This window comes from Lycorma delicatula, chromosome 4, assembly GCF_047948215.1.
Source record: "Lycorma delicatula isolate Av1 chromosome 4, ASM4794821v1, whole genome shotgun sequence".
NCBI classification, from domain to species: Eukaryota; Metazoa; Arthropoda; class Insecta; order Hemiptera; family Fulgoridae; genus Lycorma; species Lycorma delicatula.
Window position 1 is genome coordinate 124436390 of NC_134458.1, and position 20994 is coordinate 124457383.

Here is a 20994-nt window from a genome sequence, read left to right on the forward strand (position 1 = left end):
AGAACCATGAGGGTAACGAACAATGCGAGGGTCAAGGGAGTCGCCCCCTGACTAAACGGAAAGGGCGAGTGAAGGAAGCGCTGGGGCCTAGGGTCGGCTCCGTGGCCGGCCTTGGGGCTCGCCTGCGTCGAGCCCCTCGGCTAGACAGTCGGGCAAGCGAAGCGAGCTCCAACCGGAAAGTATAGAATAAAACGGTAATACACGATAAATGGCTACTAAAAATACATGCAGATTAAATGTTTTACTTACAGGAATTTTTGCATTCAACTTTATTGTAAAACATTGCAATTATGCTTAGTAACAATAACTTTTATTTTAAAACACAAAAAACCTAAAAACTGTACTACCTCAGTTTTTCTAAAAACGTTAGCCATTTGTGTCTTTTTTGAATTTTTTTTTTATTCTTTAAACGCTTCATGACACGATGCCAATGCCATGTCAAGTCGACGTCTAAGATTCATGGAATGTTCTAAAAAAGGATCATTTTAGAAACTTTAATTGCTAATTGTCTGCCTAAACTAAAAACTTCAATCAGCTATTTTCAGTTAATGGGCATAATTGAAACTTCATTTTTGTTAAACCTTCAGCTTTAATTTCACATGCTATTGACACAATTTCCAACATCATCATAGTCAAGGTAACTTCTAAAACATAGTTGAGCCATAATTTCTGCCAAAAAGTATATCTCGTTGAGATTTTATTTCATTTACCAATTATTTTATACAGGAATATATTGGAATTTATTTAATGCATTCTGCAACGAAAGTACGTACGTGCGCCGTATTCAGTTTATAAGCGTTGAAAATAGCGAAGGTCCCTTGATTAATGTTTGGCGGGAGAAATAACCGCCTCTACAACAGATTATAAAAATTTTATCTGTTGTACATGTCCAGGATCATTATCATTATTATGAGTAGCACTTTAAAAGACTTTGACTTCAACAGTGTCTTACTTTATAAAGTATACAAAAAATGAAACCATTCGATGAAAAGGGCTGCTGTTACCTACGTTTCTTGATTAGATTTCCATAAAAAATGGTAAATGACTTTTATCCTCTCCTTTTAATGCTCTTTGATTAAAAGATTACAGTATTATATTTAAGTACATTATTATTAAAAAATTAGTTATTGAAAATGAATTTTAATATTTTTGATATTTTAATAGAATGTTAAATATTTTTCTAAGAAATTTTTTCGAATTCTTGCCATCGCAATTAAGTGAAACTGCGAATAATTATGAATTACTGAATAAAATAAAATAATTAAAATCCGGCCAAGTCATAGTATTTAAAAAAAAAATAAAATTGTAGGGAAATTTTTAACACGTTCAGGAAGTGAGTTCCAGAAGTATTAACTGAAACTAAAAAGGATAATCCATTTAGCTAACTTCAATTTACCGGAAGCCTGGAGATAATACTCGTGAAACAGACACTTCTAGAATGAATCAATAACATAATTTTAAAAATTGGTCACATCTTACTGGAATTCATAACCAAAACTAGTATTAGGTCATTAACAAGCAAAATTATCAAATAGTTCTTCTAGCTTCTTCGACTTCATCTTAAACTCCCAAAAATGTGATTTTTATGCCATGAATAAAAAAAATGTTGCAAATGCAATAATTCAGCACCTAAAATCCTCGTTTAATTTATTCGTTAATTCATTATACACAATGTTGTTGTAGCACCAAAGATATACTAATGCTTTCCTAACAGTGATTAGAAGAGATTCTTAATTAGTTAACGGCCACAAAAAATCGGTTATCAGAAAAATTCACCCAAAAGATTTATCAAATCTAATTCTGTCCGTACAAATATCTCCTCATAAGACATTATAACACCATCAAATACAAAGGCACTAGTCAAGCGTCCAAAATTCATATTATCTAACAGCCGGGATCTTCCACTCTAATGAACGTAATTCTGAATAAATTTAATTACAAATTATGAACTTTATATCAGGTAATCAAGTAGGAAACACCACGATGTAATTAATGTATTGCTTCAAATATAATATGCCTGAGAGGAAGAAGGGGCTGATGAGCATTCTAAGGAACAGGAATTGATAACTTTATTCAATGAAGGGAGATAGAGATTGTGCAATAATCTAATATATGAAATAATAAAAATAAAAATATGGAGAAAGAGTGATTGAGAGAGAAAGAAATGACTGCGGGAGGAAGTAGAAAAAGTGTATAGCAAATATATATATATATATTATATTTTTATTATATGAAAAAGGTTTTCTAATAGAATCAGCGTTATTTATTTTTCAAAGAACAATGTAAATTGAATTCAGGGGTACCGTCGTAGATTCCGCGGCATATTAAGAGCATATCTGTGTATAGTTACAAAAAAAATGTTTCAGTCTTTGACATACGTTATTTATTGATGATCCTAAAACAAGCTACTACTTTCTAAGCCTTACGAATAATAATAATAGTAGTGCCATCATATTCCCCTTCTGTTTATAAAGCTAGACATTTCATATGAATATAAACCAAAGGATAAATATTTAATTATTAAAGTCCAAAATAAATATAAAATAAAAACACTAGATAAACAAAAACTATAGCAGATTTTTTTTTTTGAGTTAAACCTGACAGAAAATACCAAACACAGTTTTCAACTTTTTTTAATATTTCTTTTAAATGTATATTATATCGATCATGAATGTCTTTTTTGCAATAAAAAAATAATCTTATGTAAATATATTACAAAGTTTTTTGTTTTCCTATTTTATGGATATTTCGTTTAAAAAAGCTTTCAATAAATATACCTGATATAAGTCTCCTCAATATAAAAATATCATTAATTGAAAACAATATTATTTTTACCTTGTAAACACGCATACAACTTTAGTTTTGGTAAAAGAAATATATTTAAATGGTGCAACTCTTGATTGTAAAGAGAGTAAACTGGGAAAAATCCTTCCATTAGAATAAATGATTTTAACAAACACAATTTACTATAATCTTTGAGTGATGCATCAGAAAATCCATGAATTTGAAAAGATTTAACACAGCCGATTTGTTTTATTGATCTATTAATAGTAATTTTGCTAGTTAATCTTAACTGACTGTACAAAACTTGCCAATAAGAGAGTAAATTATCAGGTAAGATTTCATCCCAGTTACATTTAATTTGCTATAATAGTTGCTTAAAATGTTTGCAACAAAATATTACCGATCCAATTAAGCCTAACGGATCGTAAATTCCAGTAATAATAGAGAGAACGTTTCTCTTTTTAAAATGCGCTAGTTTTCCCTTTATTAAATTCAAATATCAATTTATCTGAATGATTATTTCATAAAATTCCTAATATGCGTACATTTTCATTTTTTTTTGAAACATTAACGATAACAAAAGTTACAGTTTAATGGAATTATACTTACATTATTAGCAAATCATTTATGGAGTGGAAAATCATATTGACAAAATAGTTACTTTACATCTGAATATAGTTCTTTTAATAGATGAAATTGTCACATCCTTAGATAAAAATCATCGACATAAAAATCGTTTAGTTTAGCTTGATAACCTGTAGGAAACTGCTTGCTTGTTATCCTTAGCAATTTGATTAAGATCTAGTGGCTAAAAAAAAGGAACTAGCTGTACCATAAGTTACAGTCGTTAACGCATAGTGTTTTAGTTATTGATCAGTAGAATGCCGCCGCAGAATTCTCTGTAAATTTCTGTCTTTAGATGTAACCAAAATTCGCCTGTATATTTTTGTAATGTCAGCAGTAATAACGTATTCTGAATCTAAGAATCATCGAAAGAAGCTCTTATTGGACAATAGGACCGGCGATTAATGTATAATTGAATGATAAATCATTAAAATTTTTTAAGCGTGGCACAGTTGGTATATAATATTATTTACATATAAATTAAAAAAAATTCAACCTTACCAACAATTCGTCTGCGTTCTCTTTTATAGCAATTTCGGTCATTCGACCATCCTCAGGAAATGTTATTCTTAAATTTGAGATCATTAAAATTAAAGTATGTAGAATTTAAATTTATAAAATGTTAAAATCACAACTGGTCGTCATAGTATAAAGTTAGTCATGTCTGTTATGGTCATACCTATTTATTCTAAAGCTTTCTAAGCTTTCATTTTATTTATATATAGATAAATCATCATTTGATTCGAAGTTTATAAAGCTTCAAAATTCAAGCTTTAAAACTTGATCCCGTAGGTACAGCGTGATGTTGTAAATAAAATACATCTGTATTTGAAGTTAACCAATAATATGAACTGAGGCCATAAATAATATGCATATAATCAGAGTGACCGGTCTTGAGAGTGTGGTAACGAAAAATCTTGCCTTCTTAAGTTTAAAAACTTTGTTTTTTATTGTCAAGAGAATCATAAAATCTTATGTTATTTGGTATGCGTGGGAGTGTGATAATAAATCTTCTATGTTCGTTTTGATATTTATTTTCTGTGAAATTAGTCTGACAAAAGAAATTTATCCTTTGACTGTTCAGATGAGTTAATTTCTTCAACTTTCCAAAAATTTTCAAAGAGAGATGAAAGATTAAGATAGTGATTTCGAATATTAAAATTGGTTTATTAAATTGATTATTTGATGGGTAAATTTCCAGTAAAAATGACCTAATTTGATTTCTTGAATGTTTGGATTCTTAGTACTGCGAATAAATTTATTCGGTTTGATAAGACTGAGATAAGATTAAACACCAAGAAGAATGTCAATTTTAGAAGAAATGTTAAAGTCTGGATCTGCCAAAGATGAATTTTTAGGTAAATTAAAATAAGATTCTACTGGGAGATCGCCAGTTAAGTTTGGAAATTCGGCACATTAAACTTCAAAGTTGAAATGTTCGTAATGAAGCTTTAAATTTTTCGCTGTATTTGGATTGGCAAAAAGAATTATTGACATCGTATATTGGAAAATTGTTCGTTGTGAAATTAAACACCAACTTGTGTGCAAATTTAGCTGTAAAAATGATTGTTTGACTACTAGAATCCTAAAATGTCTGGAGTATTACGTAGAACAGTAGACAAAAGAACTTGTGTGTGTATCATTTAAGAGCGCAATGTGTGTTAGAGTCATTCTTAGGATTAAATGTTTCGTGGATTTTCGAGTGATATCTTTTTGATCAGAACTCATGCACATGTTTATTGAGACGTTCCTTAACGAAATAGCCAGGAGGAAGACAATTAAAACAATATTTGTCCGTTTTTCGACAGAAATTGCTTACGTTTATCGATACTTAGATGTAAAACCTTTTACATATGTTACGTAATGACTTGATTTATGCATATTTATGAAAATATATTTTAAATTTACATAATAATTAAACGAGTGGTTTTATGAAACCTATTTGAATATGGTTGTGAGTTGTTTTTATTACCTCTTGAGCTTGCATTAAATTTAAGTGAGCTAATGAATGGGATTATATTATTGAATTCCATATTAACAGTCACATTTTCCAGCCCAATTTCTTAAAATCAGGATATTGCGTGGCAGACGGTCTTTCCTTCCACAGTTTCGATGTAATTGGGTCTAGTTTTGAAATTAAAAATTGTGTGTCAATAAGTCAAAGACTGGTAAATTCATGGGTTTAAGTGAATTTACGGTTGAGCTGATTATGCTAATAAAATAAAGAAATGCTAGAGAAAGATTCCTTTGGATAAAATAATTTTGTCACTCAAATTGTAAAGTAAAAATATAATTTTTAACTAAAATCGATTTTATAATTAAAAAAACAATTTTAATTAAAACAAAATAAACGTGTAAGCAATATGTGGTTGGAATCTGGTACTATCTTTGCTTATTATTATTATTTTTCTTTGAATTAAAAGATTTAAACTTTGAAACCTTAATTGTAGATTATTGCGCTTTATGTTATGCGGACTATAGAAAAAATAGAGAAGCAAAATAAAGGGTTTTAAAAAGATGGTATAAAGAATAATGAAAAAAAAACGGTATAAAAAAAATTTAATAAAAATCAAAGAAAATCGATGCCTGCGTCTAAGTATTACTACTGTTCACTGTAGCTATGCACTTATCGCCAAGAAAAAGCCCTAAATTTGAGTATTTAGTATTAAAAAAAACAAACTAAAATGTAAAAAAGTAACACTGTTTCATTGTTTTAAATTTCCACTTTGTGAAGCGGTTGCCAAATTAATACCAAACTACTTAGTCAAAATCGACTAATTTGGTACCGACCTGAAAAATCGAAAATTTATTTAAATTACTGAAAAGTATTTTTTTCTTTTCAAAATGTTTTTTTTTTTAAATTAGGTTTTATTTTTTTTTAAACATGGGGAAAAAGGAGTCATAAGAAACTGAAAAGGCAGATTATTAACGAGCATGAGATATAATGTTACGTGAGAATTTGGAAATATTTATGAATTTTTTTTACCAAGTTTTCTTTAAAAAAATTTGTATGAAAATATTTAGTAACAAAATGACATCAAGCAGTTTGTCATTACGCTATAAAAATCCAATATTAAGCAAAAAAAATTGAACAACAATCTTGAAGACCATATCAATTTTAAAATTAATATTTTTAAACATATATTTTAACATTTAAAAAAATAATATTGTAGCTTTCACTTTCAATTAAATTTAATATAGGATCACTAGAGAGGAACTTTTCCTTCAAAATAAAAAAATTCAATGTCGATACGATACTTGGGATAAAGATATTAAATCATAAAAGTCTTTTTTTTCTGAAATAATGAGACATTTTAAACGATAAAGGTAAAAGTCTATTTTTCAACACTGTTTACTTTCTAAAAATAAATATTTTTATCAAAGTTACGGTGCTTGGAACTCGCATTTAAAAAAAAAAAAGGTTGTAAAATTAAACGTTTACTTAACAAAAATATTGCTTAAATGGCTTCTAAATAAAGTAATATGAAAAACAAACAAGTTTTATTAAGCAACTCGTATTAAATATCTTATACACTGGTTATTTTTATAAAATTAGACAATTACACCATGTTTTTTCCTTCGTTAGTCAAAGCATATATTGGTAGAGGAATCTGAATATTGAGTAAAAATATAAGATATAATTTGCAAAAAAAAAGTTGAAGAGTAGAAAAAGCAAATAAAGATCTAGGAACATGTAATGATTAAGAGTGGAACAGTGGAGATATGCGTCAAACTTGACTAAAAAAGATATATATATATATATATATATATATATATATATATATATATATATATATATGACGAGAAGTATAAAGTTGAAGAATATCCTTTAATCCTTTTTAAATGCTAAATTTGATTAGATAAGATTATTCAGTATCAGTAATAATTACTGTCTCACAATTAGCATCGTAGTGTAGTTTTTTTAATGAATATTAAATATATACTCGTACTATAGATTTTCATCCACGTTTCCTTTTCGAATTGCCTTTGCCAAAGGTATAAGACTATTAACGGCTAGAATTAGATATAGAATACGCGATTATCGAGTTTGTGAAGTGGAAGATGGTATAGGAATATATATATATAGTTAACTGACTATATGCGGGTTTACTTGGTAGAGGTAGTTTGCATATTGAGCGAACATGCAAACAATTATAATAGGAAAACAATTGTAATAAAACTTACCATAAAATGTTCTCAATTATTCAAATATATAGTATTTTTTTCTATTAGATGATTATATGTATGTAATATTTATAACGAGTGAAAACTCATACTGTAATTCGAAACCAGAAACTTCCGAATAAAAGACGCTACCATTCCGCGGAGATCGGCCTTCTTTTTAAGTTTAATTTTTTCAGATAAAATTAAACTTACCTGACCTTCTTTAGTGCATAAATATACTGAACTGAATTTACAGATTAGAAAGTTAGTAATTACTCTGAATAAAAATAAACTAGCAAAAAAATAAAAATAAATAAATAAATCGACCTATTGCTAATGTATTATTTTTTTTATAGGTTATCCAGTATGGCCGACGTCAACTACAGCTAAAATAATTTTATTTTCTGTATCGCTGGTGTCACTGTTTTTGTATACATCCTATTCAGCAACTGTAGTAGCGCTTTTACAATCATCTAGTAAAGCAATTATTACTTTGACAGATCTTGTTAAAAGTCCATTAACAGTTGGCGTACACGATATGACCTACAATAGAGTTAATTTTAAAGTTAGTTTATTCAGTTTAATCGATTATTATTATTATTATTATTACTATTTGCTATCATTATTACTAGTTTTATGCTTTAATATTATTGGTAGCTATAATAGTGTATTAATAGGTACGTATAATTAATTTTTAAGTAAAAATGTTTTTTTTGTCCATCTTGTGACATCAGTTTTGTAATCGAATTTAATTCTTTTCGAAGGTAAATTTTTTTTACTTCGGGATATTTTCAATCAGTTTACAATTACAATTCCAAAAATTACACTCAATCGTATTTTCGAAAAAAATAATTTTTCTTTTTGTAAAAGTAAACTTATTTCTTTTACAAAAGAAAGTGTATTTCGGAAACACATAAAATGGGAAATTTCTTTTCAGTGAAATAAAATATGGATAGTCAGATAAAAGAATCAAATAACTATTTATGAATAAAAAAATTATATTTTTAATATGTAGACCATTTTATTATAACAGTAACTTAAAAAAATTCTAATTAAACATTTTTGTATTTTAGCTTACCTCCCTACATAATCACCTTCAACATTTAGATGATTTTATGGCGGTGATCGGTAAACTTAAAAATATGTTTGCTATATATTTTTTTTTTGCTGCTAGTACATTTAATAATTGTTTAAAAAATCTTTTCAATTTTTCATCCTTCACGAATCGTTTGTAACCCAAACATTCTTTAAAAGATCTTTAAACAGATGGGGGAAGGTCACTGAAAGCTAAGTCCTGACTGTACGGTGGATAAATAAACCGCCCCATTACAGTTTCCCCAGTAAATTTCGTCTCAAAGCTGTAATATGAACGCACATTATAGCTAAAAAATACTACGCCTTTCGTTAACTACCCTTTCTGTCGAGTTTTGGATACCTCTGGCAACTTTTAGAGTGTAGTAATCGTTGATACTTATGAAATTAAAATAATCAACATGATACGAAAACGATACCTGAAGATTGTGAAAAATTTATATTTGCAGTCATTTGCGATTAAATTGTTTTAAAACATTACAACTAACATGTTAATACTGAAGGGAGTTTCAAAAAGGGTTATACACAGAAAAATTCCAATACATTGGTTGATACTAAATCCCACCGTTGAACTGACTTCCGTAAATGTATTATTTTCAAGTCAGCCTATGTATTTTTTTAGTAACAATGATGTATCATCGGAGTGATAGGTTTTTTATTGTTTCTAAAAAAAAGAGGAATACCAAGAAAAAAATCTTTGAAGGAAAAATTCCTATTTGGTTGAAAATCATTAAAATCAGACATATTTCAGCTTTTGTTTGAACTTTATTGACATATTTATGATGCAATCTGAATTAAAATCTCCCAACATCGGATTACTCTTAATTAGTAAGTACAATACTATATGGTATTACTCACTATAAAAAAACGAACCACCCAAAAACTAAGTCGTAATTGACAGAATTGGTTATAATTGACAGACATTTTGACTTATCACCCATACGAAAGTGGATGAGCCATTTAATTGTATGATAATACGAAAGCGTCTGGCTTACCTGTCGCATCTTATTTATTCTTTATTTATCTCTATTATCGGCTGTGCCGGAATTTATCCGTAACTTATAATTACGTAAAATATCTATTATTGCTAATATTTTTATTAAAAATTACCGATTCTTTTTTTTTAAATTTATTTTATGAAATGCATGAGAAAAGTACCACAGTGCCACAAAAAACGCGATAATATCGCTTAATTATTTGAAAAATTAGGAAATCAACACCTTTTTACAGTTTAATTCAATAAACTGTTGCATGAATTTGAAAGGCAAATAAAAATTAAATAACGGTTCTACCATGTTTATTTTTTTAAATTACAAAAAAAAAAATAGTGTGGTAGACAAGAAACTACTTTATATTTATTAATTTATTTATATAAAAATTTTATAAGATGCTGAGGAAAAGAAAAACCTGCTCTACTTTGATGGGCAAATAATTTTAAAACCCAGTTAATACTTTGAAACTCACACACACACACACACACACACACACACACACATACATACATACACATACAGAAGTGCATATAAAAAAGAAAAATTGTAGTAGTTGTGAATTACATAGCAATCAGTTGTTCTGTAAGGTCATTAAGAACATCTGGTACAAGACAGAAAAAAAATAAAGATATGGTTAGTAGATGGGGGAGGTGTTATATTGGTGATGGTTTGAGGGAACTGCGAAGTAGGATGATGAAGGAGATAGGAAGGGAGAAAGATAGCGGGAGGAAATAAGGAGGGGAAGAATAAGAATAAAAAGAAAAAGGGAATGGGTTTTAGTTAGGGTGAAGAGTAGAACCGTCATTACGTCCTCTCATCAAGCAGAGAGCTTGCTGAGGTAATTTATAATTCCCATGAGAAATGGCGGAAAACAAATATAGGTAGCCTAACCGAGTAAGTATTACTGAGTACGTCTGAGGAGCCAGTCTACTACGAACCATACAGAAGCAAGTGTAACAATAGTAAAGAACAAAAACTAAAATGGAGTGTAGTAATGGAATCTATTAAAAATTATTCACTGGTCTACGTATATATTAATTTCTTTGAATTTTTGTCCAATAAATACCAATTTACTACAATTGTGCAGTTCGTGTTGCTTCTGTATTATATTACCTTTTTTATTTTTAAAATTAAAAAAAAAAATTACATCCTTTTTCATAGTCAACAATCACAATAATTTGGTAAATATCTGAATTTAAAAAAAGGATTGAAGAGTTTAAATAGACAGATAGAGTTTAGATAGACAGAAAAGTGTATATAGCGATTAGATCTACAGTAAGAATTAGTAAGAGAAAAATAATGAATTGAAAATTCTCCTCTAGATAAAAATTCGATTATTTAGAAAGTTTTATGACGAAGTGGAAGTTGTATATATTGGCATAATTTAGGAAGTTTGATGACTTGTAAGTGGAAGTAGTATATATTGGTATAAGAAGTGGAATGGCTTGTATTTCGAAAAAAATAAGTTTTTGAAAAATTGAAGGGATTATTAACGGCCAAAATCAACGAAAGAGAATTTAAAAAAAGATTTGTTAAGTTTTTTTGTTAACTGCCTGATACGTGGAAAATCAGAAAGAAGGAAACTTCGTTTCGTCTTTGAAATGTATTCGTGAAGAAGAATGGCAAAACTGAAACAGAAGAAGAACATGAGGAGTAAAAGTTAAGTCAGAGGAAAACTGATGAAGATGATAAGTAAAAGGAAAAATTTTATTTAGATCGCATATTGTGTTAGAATTAAGATCATAAACGGAAAGTGGAAGAAGAAAGAAAAAGGAGCCTTACAAGACATAAAAGTTACGAAGAAATGAAATAAGAAGTAATTTTAAAAGAGAGAAAAGTGAAATAAATATATTTCACTATATCACTGAATACAGTGATATAGAATATGACAGAAAGTAGTAAAAAGTGTATAAAAAAGAAAAAAAAAATTAACGGAAATTGACTGAACGGTTTATGTTTCAGTTATTTAGCATTATTATATTATTAATTTAGCATATTTACAAGGTGTTTACAGTGCACGACGTTCTGGGTTGTTCAAAGGAGTCTCATTTTAGCAGTTTTTGTTTCAGGATATATTTCAGTTGGTCTACGTAAAATCATTTAGATTAGATGTGTACTGTTCACATCTGGAATAAGATTTCCCGATTTCTCGAATCATTTTAGGTCAGATGAGTACCAAATGCCATATTTAGATAGATTGTATTGATTTCTCTAAAAGTGGGCAGGCTTTGAAATATGCATCGGGTGAGGTTGATTATTTTTTATTGCGGTTCTTTCGTTGGTACATCATAATTACACAATAACCACCAACTTATCCTTGATATTTTATTGTTTCATTCTGGGCTCTTCCCTTAATTTGAATCCTACTAAATCTAAGCTGATGATGGTTAGGCGTCAAAGCATCTTGATCTTAGAAAATATTACGGGGCATGAAAATGGTCGTTTGAAACAAACGCAAAAGGTGAAGAAATTGGATCCTGTTAAAATTAAGAAAAATATGCGTCGACATTAATGACGGATTATAAAACATAAAGCAAGGGAACCTAAAAAACGGTAATATGTATATTATTTTTTGTGATTTCTCGAGAGCAACATTAAGGCCGTGTAATATTTCTAATATTTCAATAAATATATATTATACTCGTAAATATTTCTATTGTTGCAAGATTTGTGTATTCCTTTTGTAGGGTTTTGAGTATTCTAGAGGAACATTCTCTTCAAACTAAAAACAGAATCACCGAAAACTTGCATTTTTGATATTTCAACATATTTAAAAAAAACCGGTCTGAATTGAGAATTTTTCAAAAAAGAAGATACATAAATTGTTTCCAGGTTATATTAATTCATGAGAATTATAAAATTAAATGAAACAGAAATGATGAACAGTTATTAAAATAATGAAATACATAATAACAATTTTTAAAGGCTTTAATTAAAGAATATTTGTTCCTAATATTTAAGAACATGTTTAATGAGGCTAAAGTCCAATCTTACTAAAATAAATTCTAGACTATTTAACAAACGAATACTTTGCTACTACAGACATTTGTATCGTATATAAAGTAAAAATTACATTAGGAATAAATAAATAAATACATAAATATAAATCACTAAAGGGAAATAAATAAAGAAAACGTTAAACTAACGGAATAGCAACGATTGAGGCATATTATATTACACTGTTTATATGCTAAAATATTAGTAACATGATACGTAAAACTAATATATCACTATAAAAATATATATGTTTTATATGCCTTGTATTTGTTCGTTGCTAATATTTAGAGCACATCGACTGAGTCTGATGCACTGATATTACATAAAACAGTCATGGGATGGCGACTCAGATATATTTATACATATAGTGGCACTATACGTTGTAAAACGGAGTGAAATAGCACCATTACTATTACACACTAACGATACCGAATAAAAAACAACTCCTTTACAGGATAAATCCAAAACTACAATACGACTAAACTAACCTTCCCTTCACCTAAATTCAAGTAACAGTAGTAATGGTTTTATATTCGATCCTTTAATGTCAAAACTTATTGTTTAGATTAAGTAGTTTTCAGTATATGTTATTTTGTACTATAACATTATTTATTTACAGACTTCATCGGAGATGGACAATTTATTTAGCTATACTTGTTTGTTTTTACAGTGGCAACTCCAGCATCGCTACACCGATTTTAATAAATAGTATCAAATAAAAGTGCTTGTTGTGAAAATTTCAATAAAATATCAATATGCAAGATAATAATAATAATAATAATAATAATAATAATGATAATAATATTTTTTTCGGGTGGGAGGGAGGTGGAAATAAATTTACGCACGGAGTACCGGGCTCCCACTGATGGTCTTATCAAACCGTCATCATCAGACTACCGGCTAAAATCACCCCTCCTTTTACTAGGACTCAATACGGAACCGTTTTACACATTATTTTAGGCCGAGTCCTCCTATCCTAGCCTGAGAAGGCGGCTACCTAGTTTTCACCTAACTATAGTCATACTAACTGGATAGCCAGGACTATCCAGGTCGCCTTACCTGGACCTGAAAATGCCCCTGACAAATCAAGTCATACTCTCCCAGCTGCTCAGATCCCAGAGCAACATAACAATCACCTTGTGAGGCTCAGTGCTTAAAGTAATAATGATCATTTATTTATTTAGTACAACAGAATAGCCTTTGTTAATGCAGGGTATCCCAGAGACGTCTATCAGCCAGAAGAGAAAAGCCGAATTGTTGACGCATATATTCTTTCGTCCCAGATGGCGGGAAATGAAACTTCCTCTAAGACACGAGAGAAACCTTTTCTGAACGCTCTCAATCATAATAGAGTTGTATTCTCGGTCACGATTCTAGATGGCTGTACAATATTCAAAATGAGACCTCACAATTGACTTGTTTAGAAGAACACAGGTGTTCACGCTTCTAGAGTTACGCGCCATCCATTGTAAGAGACCAAGGTTTTTCCTAGCTTTACTGACTGTCCTCTCCACTGAATAAAATCCGGAAAAAACTGGGTGTACGTGGGTTAAACGGAATAAAAACCATTAAAACTGAATAAAACGAGATAAAGTTATTGATGAAGGATTGGTTACAAACATTAAAAAAAAAAAACTTTTGCTGATAACAAAGAAAAAACTGAAAGAACTTCGAAGATAAAACTTGACAAACTGAGATAAAACCGGATTAAAAGCGAAAAATTCAGATAATAATTAGGTTATTCATTACATAAAATCCGGATAAACAAATGAGATCAGATAAATTTGATTGAACCGGTTAAAACAAGAAAAAACGTATGAATATTTAGTATAAAAACTGTTAAAAATGCTATAATCGGATTAATAAAAATCCAGATTCACTTGGTTAACAGAATAAAAACAGATAAAACGGTAACAACTAGCTAGAACTGATTAAAAGATGTTCGAATTTGATAAAACCGGAAATGGATAATACTGGATGATACTAGTTGAAACCATTTTAAAACTAGTCATATCCGAATAAAAAATGTTATAATCTGAATAAATCTGGTTAAAATCAGAAAAAATAAGTTTTATCTCTTTTATCTCAATTCACATATTATTTTATTTTGTAATTTAAATCTTATTTTATCATAGCATCCCCTCTCACGTAGACAGAATCATTAATATATATATTTTTTTTCTTAAAATTAAACATAATTACCATTTTAAAAATGGTTGCACTTTTGTATTTTTATTTTAAAACTTTTATTATCGTGAAAAATCGTTTCGATGCTGTATATTGGAAAGCACCAATTATTTTTGATAATAATTTGTTGACGATAAAAATAAAATTCGTATTTTAAGATATATTATTACATATATTTCCGATTTTTGATTATATTGTATTTAGAATTGCAAATAATGTATTTGCAATCTCAAAACGATAATACTGATTTATACGTTAGAATGCAAAATTTAAAATATCAGATCTTTATATAACGGGAGGCTCAAATCGAGAATTATTATGCATTATTAAATATAACGAATATAGAAAATATCTGGTATGGGTACTTAAATGTACACTTTTTTAGCTTTTCCTTCACCTGGACCCAGGTTCGAAACCCGATCAAACATGGCATTTTTCATATGATAATGTCTGTGAATTTACATGATAAATTTATCATGTAGAAAAATTTAATGGATTAATAAAAATAACTGAAATATAGAGAAAATAAATTACAAAATTAATTTGACAAAATTCAGATCGGAAATTAACAGTATCAAAAGTTCAAGGCCAGCTTATAATAACAAAATGTGACGAGATTATAAACAAACAATAATTTTAAAAATATACAATAAAATTATAACAAAACAAATCGAAAGGAAAGTAAATAACTAATGTATTATGCAGATTAATTAATAATATAATAAGCAAACGAAGTTGGCGTGCGTAATTAAGTCCCCAAAACAACGTAAGCTGTGAGCGATATCTCAATTTAGCTGATTTACTAATAATACGCGTATCTCCCTGTATTATCCCATTTAATGTACAGGCACAGGGCCTGCCAATCTATGGAATTAATCCTTGACTAAATGATTATACGCAAGTATAATCAAATTAAATCAGTTTAAACTACAATGATGGAAATTCTGAACGATTAATATTATTTATTAACTTTTGATTAAGTAAACTAAAAGTTTTGCAGTATATTTTTATGACATTTTAAAAAAATGTTTTTTTCAGTTAATTCTAATGTGGTTTAATAATATTATAAAATTTCAATTAACTTAATATGGTTTATAAATAAACTAACCTTTATTCTTCATAAAAACAATTTTACTGATAGTAAGATTACTTAAAAATGTTAAAAAGAATACTTAAAAAATAAACATTTTTATTTTTATTTTATTTTTATATTTTATTGCTTTTATGATTTTTGGGGTCACCAAAAATGTATGGTTAATTTTAAGAATTACAAGATTCAGTTTTCGTTCATCTAAAACTGAAATCTAAATCTAAATCTACTAAATCATATATATATATATATATATATATATATATATATATATATATATATATATATGGTATATATGTTTAGTATGGTATTGAGTATATATAGTATATATATTTTCATGAGTATATATATATCACTCGTAGAGTGTTCAGCAATTCAATTAAACTTTGTTTAATTTTTTATTTTGAATAAAGATTGTTGTAAAATGAACTGCAATTTGCATAAAAACGAATTTAATCTGACTACTGTGTTTAAATTATCGTCTCGATACGCTTCACAAAACGGAAAAAATATTGTTATTTAATAAAAACTGTTTTCAGGTTTAAAAATACGTGAAAAAGTTATTTTTTATTACAAAGAGTAAACGAGTTAAATGTTTAAGAAAATCCATAAGGAATTTTAAGAAATACAAAGATTTTGATGGAAATAAAATATGCTAAATAGTTATTGAAATAATATTCAAAACTGATAAAAAATATATGTTTCAAATACAGTTAAAAATGAACTGAAATCAAATATTTAATTTGAATGTTAAACAATCACATGACTTAGATAAGGGGGAGAATTAATAAATATTAATATAACATTAAAAAACTTAAAGTCGTTCAACAGCGAGTCTTAGATTGATCGTTTACTACTAGTCTTAAGACTAAAAGTGATGGTTCTTTCCGAGATGGAAACTAATAATTTAGCTCCAAAAAAAGCTTTGGAAGAAAATGTTCCATTAATTTGAAAGCAAATCTTTCAATATTTAATAGATTTATCGATAAGGAAATGCCCTCAACAAACTGCATTTCTTCTAAGGAAGAAATTAAAAGGAATATTAAAAGCATAGAAAACTATGGAAGTAAAGAATTATATAAAAAAATTATTCTATTATTTAGGACCCACGGTTGACAGTATTACCGACATACGTAAGTAAAATTTCATACTAATATAATGGAATGATTCAATACATGACAATATAGTGTGACTTTAAGTGCAGATACGCCGAAAAAAATAGAAGTAATTTTTTGCTTCCATCCCTTTATGAGGGTTTTAAAATGAGTAAAAGCCATCACAAAGTATTTTAGCAACCTAAGGGGCATTAAATGATGACAAAAAAATTATCTACTATTTATGTAAAATTTTGAGGTTGGAGACCAAAAGATCCATACCTCAACTGGCCCCCTTAACAAATTGTGACCAAAATTAAACGGTATCATCATTATCCCAAATTGGTTCATCCAGACTGGTGATATAAAAATAAAATAAGGTTATTATACGTATTTTATTAATAGGTTAATAGTATTTTCAAATTTATCAAAGGTCTGCAAATAAAAAGAAAAATCCCAAAAATCGAAAAAAACGATGCAAATATTTCTTAATGTGATTATTTATGAATGTAATAAGTTTCGTAACAAAATACATTGTCGTTTTTTAAATATTAGTAATTTTAAAATCATTGTATTTCAAAAAACTTATTTTGGGACTTTTATTAAGTACAAAAACCAATCATAACTTACTAAAATTTTAACTAAAGTAATAGGGAAAAATGTTTAATTTTAGATCGTAATATCAGTTTTTTGTAAATTTTTGACTGAGTTTTGTGAGTGTAATATTTGTAAAATGCGTGGGGTGCGCACCAAACAGTGAAAATAACAATATAAATAAATATTTGTAAAAAGTTAACAAAAACAGATTTTTATGTTAAACTTGTTAAAGTTATCCAGAAATATGTGCTTTATTTAGAGTTAACCTTCGAGTTCATTATTTTAAAAAAAAATTTCAAAAATTTAATATTTTAAGATAAAAAACGAGTTTTTTTTGTTTTTAATGTGTATTTATGTGTTTGTATTTAAAGTGACACATCATTTTCACGTTTATTTATGACCTTATGAAAATGTTATTAAACGTTTTTTGTGTAAAATTTCCCGTTCTACAATTTTTGTTTGTAATATTTTTCGATAAATTCAAAATTTAACTAGTTACAACCAAAAAACGGGACTAAGACACGTTTACATCGATATAAAGCGGGCCACTTTACGAAATCCACCCGGATATCTCAAAATTGGTAATGAGGCGGCACGGTAGTGAGGCTCTCGACTTTTAGTATGTTAATTGAGGCATGCTTAGGGACCTTTTCCACCTGATCTGATTAAAAGGAAACTTTTGCCCCTATTAGAGCATTCGATTGAAAGCGTATTCACGTTTTGAATCTAATGTTCTTACTCTAGATTAAACAATAATTAAAAAATCTATAAACAAATCTCTGAATCTACAAAAATATTTTTTTTTATAAATGAAAAGATATTAAAAAGTGCTTTCCAAAAAAGTAATATATCTCCCAGCATTACAGGGATTCTTTACTCACTCTCTGTTAGCAGTCTTTCTCTTCGTTTCTTTATTTTTTACTTATTTTTCGTCAAGACACAGGTTTCTCGCCCACTGCGTTTTTTGCAAACAATTTTTCAGAATTGGAAGCGTTTTTTATTATAAACTGATTAAAAAATATCGCATTAAAAACGAATAAATAATATTTCTTTTTTTTTTACAATTTATTAAACTATAATTTTTTAAATTTGAGACCAGATTAAACATTATTAATTTTTGAATATTCTTGGCTTCTGAAATTTATAGAATAATCGAAAAGGTCTGCTTTGTAATTTTTTATAATTAAAACTGCTTTATAATTTATTTATTTTAAATTGCTATATAATTTTCAGTGCGATTAAAAGAAATCTTCCTTTATACAGTAAATATCAGTTGTTTTAGTTTTAATTTAAAAATATAAATAAAAATTTTATTCCCATTAAAAAACCCATTCCAAAAAACGCATAAGGCGGGAAACCTGTGTTTTGATAAAAATAAGAATAAAAATTTAGGGAAATGATATAATGAAACAGCTTGTGAAGCAAGACTTTCTGTCTTGCTGAAATACGCATTGTATTCTAATTAATTTAAATTAATTTTCCCTCTATTTTTCTTGAATTTTTTCGTGAAAAATACACTGAATATCAGAATTATGTTATTATTCATATTACTTTAAATACAGTACTAAGTAATGAAGACTATAAAAAAAAAATAAAATAAAATATATCTTCAAATTTTGTATATAGACAGTTTAATGTTTCATTAAGAAGATTTCCTTTAAATTTATAAAAAAACAAAATATACAAAATAAAAGATAATCATCGACATCCATCCTTTTGAGAACAGTACGGCTGAACATGCATAAGGATCGGAACCCTTCCTTTTTTAAAAAAGTCTGTTTAAGTCGATTAGGTTTTCTAACAGTAATAATATTTTATTCGCAATTTACTTAAAAACTTTCTTCGAATTTTCCATATCGGTTATTTATCAAATTTAATCAGAGTGGTTACTATTGAAAATGACTGATACTGTCTTTCAAAACCGATTGTGTTTTGTATCATCTAAAACGATTTGGTTGTCACATAACAGAAGGGATAATTTATTTTTCTTATAAAAGTTAATCTATATCAATCAACTGTTATTGAAATTAATTTGTGATATTATATCCACGGAGAATTAATATACAAAATTATTTTTGAATTTGAATGCTTTTGTTGAAAAAAGATTTTTTTTTAGGATTTAATAAAAAGCACTGTCTCAAAAAACTAATTATACAATTACAAAAAAACCTTTATTAGTTTTTCATAATTACCTTTTTTTACTCTTTTTATTTTTTAAAAATCTTACCACTGATTTTTTAAATACTTATAAAAATAATAAAGAAAAAGTTAAAGATAGTAAGTAGTGAATTAGTACGGTACAGGATTAAATAAGTAAGCAATAAAGAAAATAGGCTATTTCTTTATACAGGTACAGCTAGCTATACAGTAGTAGAGGGATGGTTTTGTAGAGTAGCTAGAAGGTAGAATTACGTCAGTCACCATTCAAGAGGGCGTATGAAGTAAAAGGGATGATTGCGGGTGACAGCAGCATAGTAGTGGAAGGAGGAGGGATGCTGGAATCGATGCCGATCCCCTGAGGCATACTCGTATGACAATAAAATCTCAGTAATACAGTTACGCATTCTCGCATATCCGTTATAAACTCATTGGATTTAAACTCTCATCCCTGTTTTATTAAAGGTACTTCGTGGACATAACAATTAAAGATCAGAAATAAAAATAGCCTACCAATAAAAAATCATTAAAAAAACGGTAGAAGAAAAATAATTAGTTTTTTTTTCTATATTCACTAAGAACAATTCTAACAGAACCGTTAAGGATGAAATATAAAACCAAAAAACAGCGATTAAAAACTGATAATTATTTTAATTTAAAAAAAGTTTTATTCTTATATATTGTAGGTACCGGGTTTACCTGAAGTGGTGACTCAAATCGGTCTTGTAGCTTTGTGGGGGGGGGAGGGGTAATTCAAATGTTCCCTTGTATCTTACCTGTGGATGGTGGAGTTATGGTTCTGGGAAAATAGGAGTGTAATGAAACACATCAGAATCAGGATTTACAAAAGATTCCTCGTAAATTCTCCACAAGAACAGTATTCAAATTATCTATTCATGTATTTAACCTACTACAAGTCGTACCTCTTTTAAATTTAGTGATTTGTGTAATTTTGAGTACCCATCACCAACGGGAAACTGGATCAATGAATCAGTTAATGGTTGTGGAGATGGGCTGTTTTTGATATGCTATTCACAATTTTTTTGGATCCAAAGCATCACAGAAATAGCGAGCAACTATGCAGTAAAAGATTCATGAAGTGTAAGTGGGAAAAGAATATTGGGTACTTACGCCTTAAAGTGACAGACCCATTAGTTAATAAGGGTGCTATAATCTTATTGGATTTTACCCTTTAAATCAAAGCGGATTAATCAAA

The 20994-nt window shown here is 28.2% G+C and overlaps 1 protein-coding gene across 1 annotated transcript in view; it reads left to right on the plus strand.

Moving 5' to 3' along the window:
- LOC142322714 (glutamate receptor ionotropic, kainate glr-3-like) overlaps positions 1-20994 on the plus strand; it is a 164075-nt gene that overhangs the window by 69291 nt on the left and 73790 nt on the right. The window contains exon 8 of the mRNA XM_075361790.1: positions 7929-8137. Coding sequence (XP_075217905.1) covers positions 7929-8137 — 209 coding nt within the window. The remainder of the gene's footprint in view (positions 1-7928; positions 8138-20994) is intronic.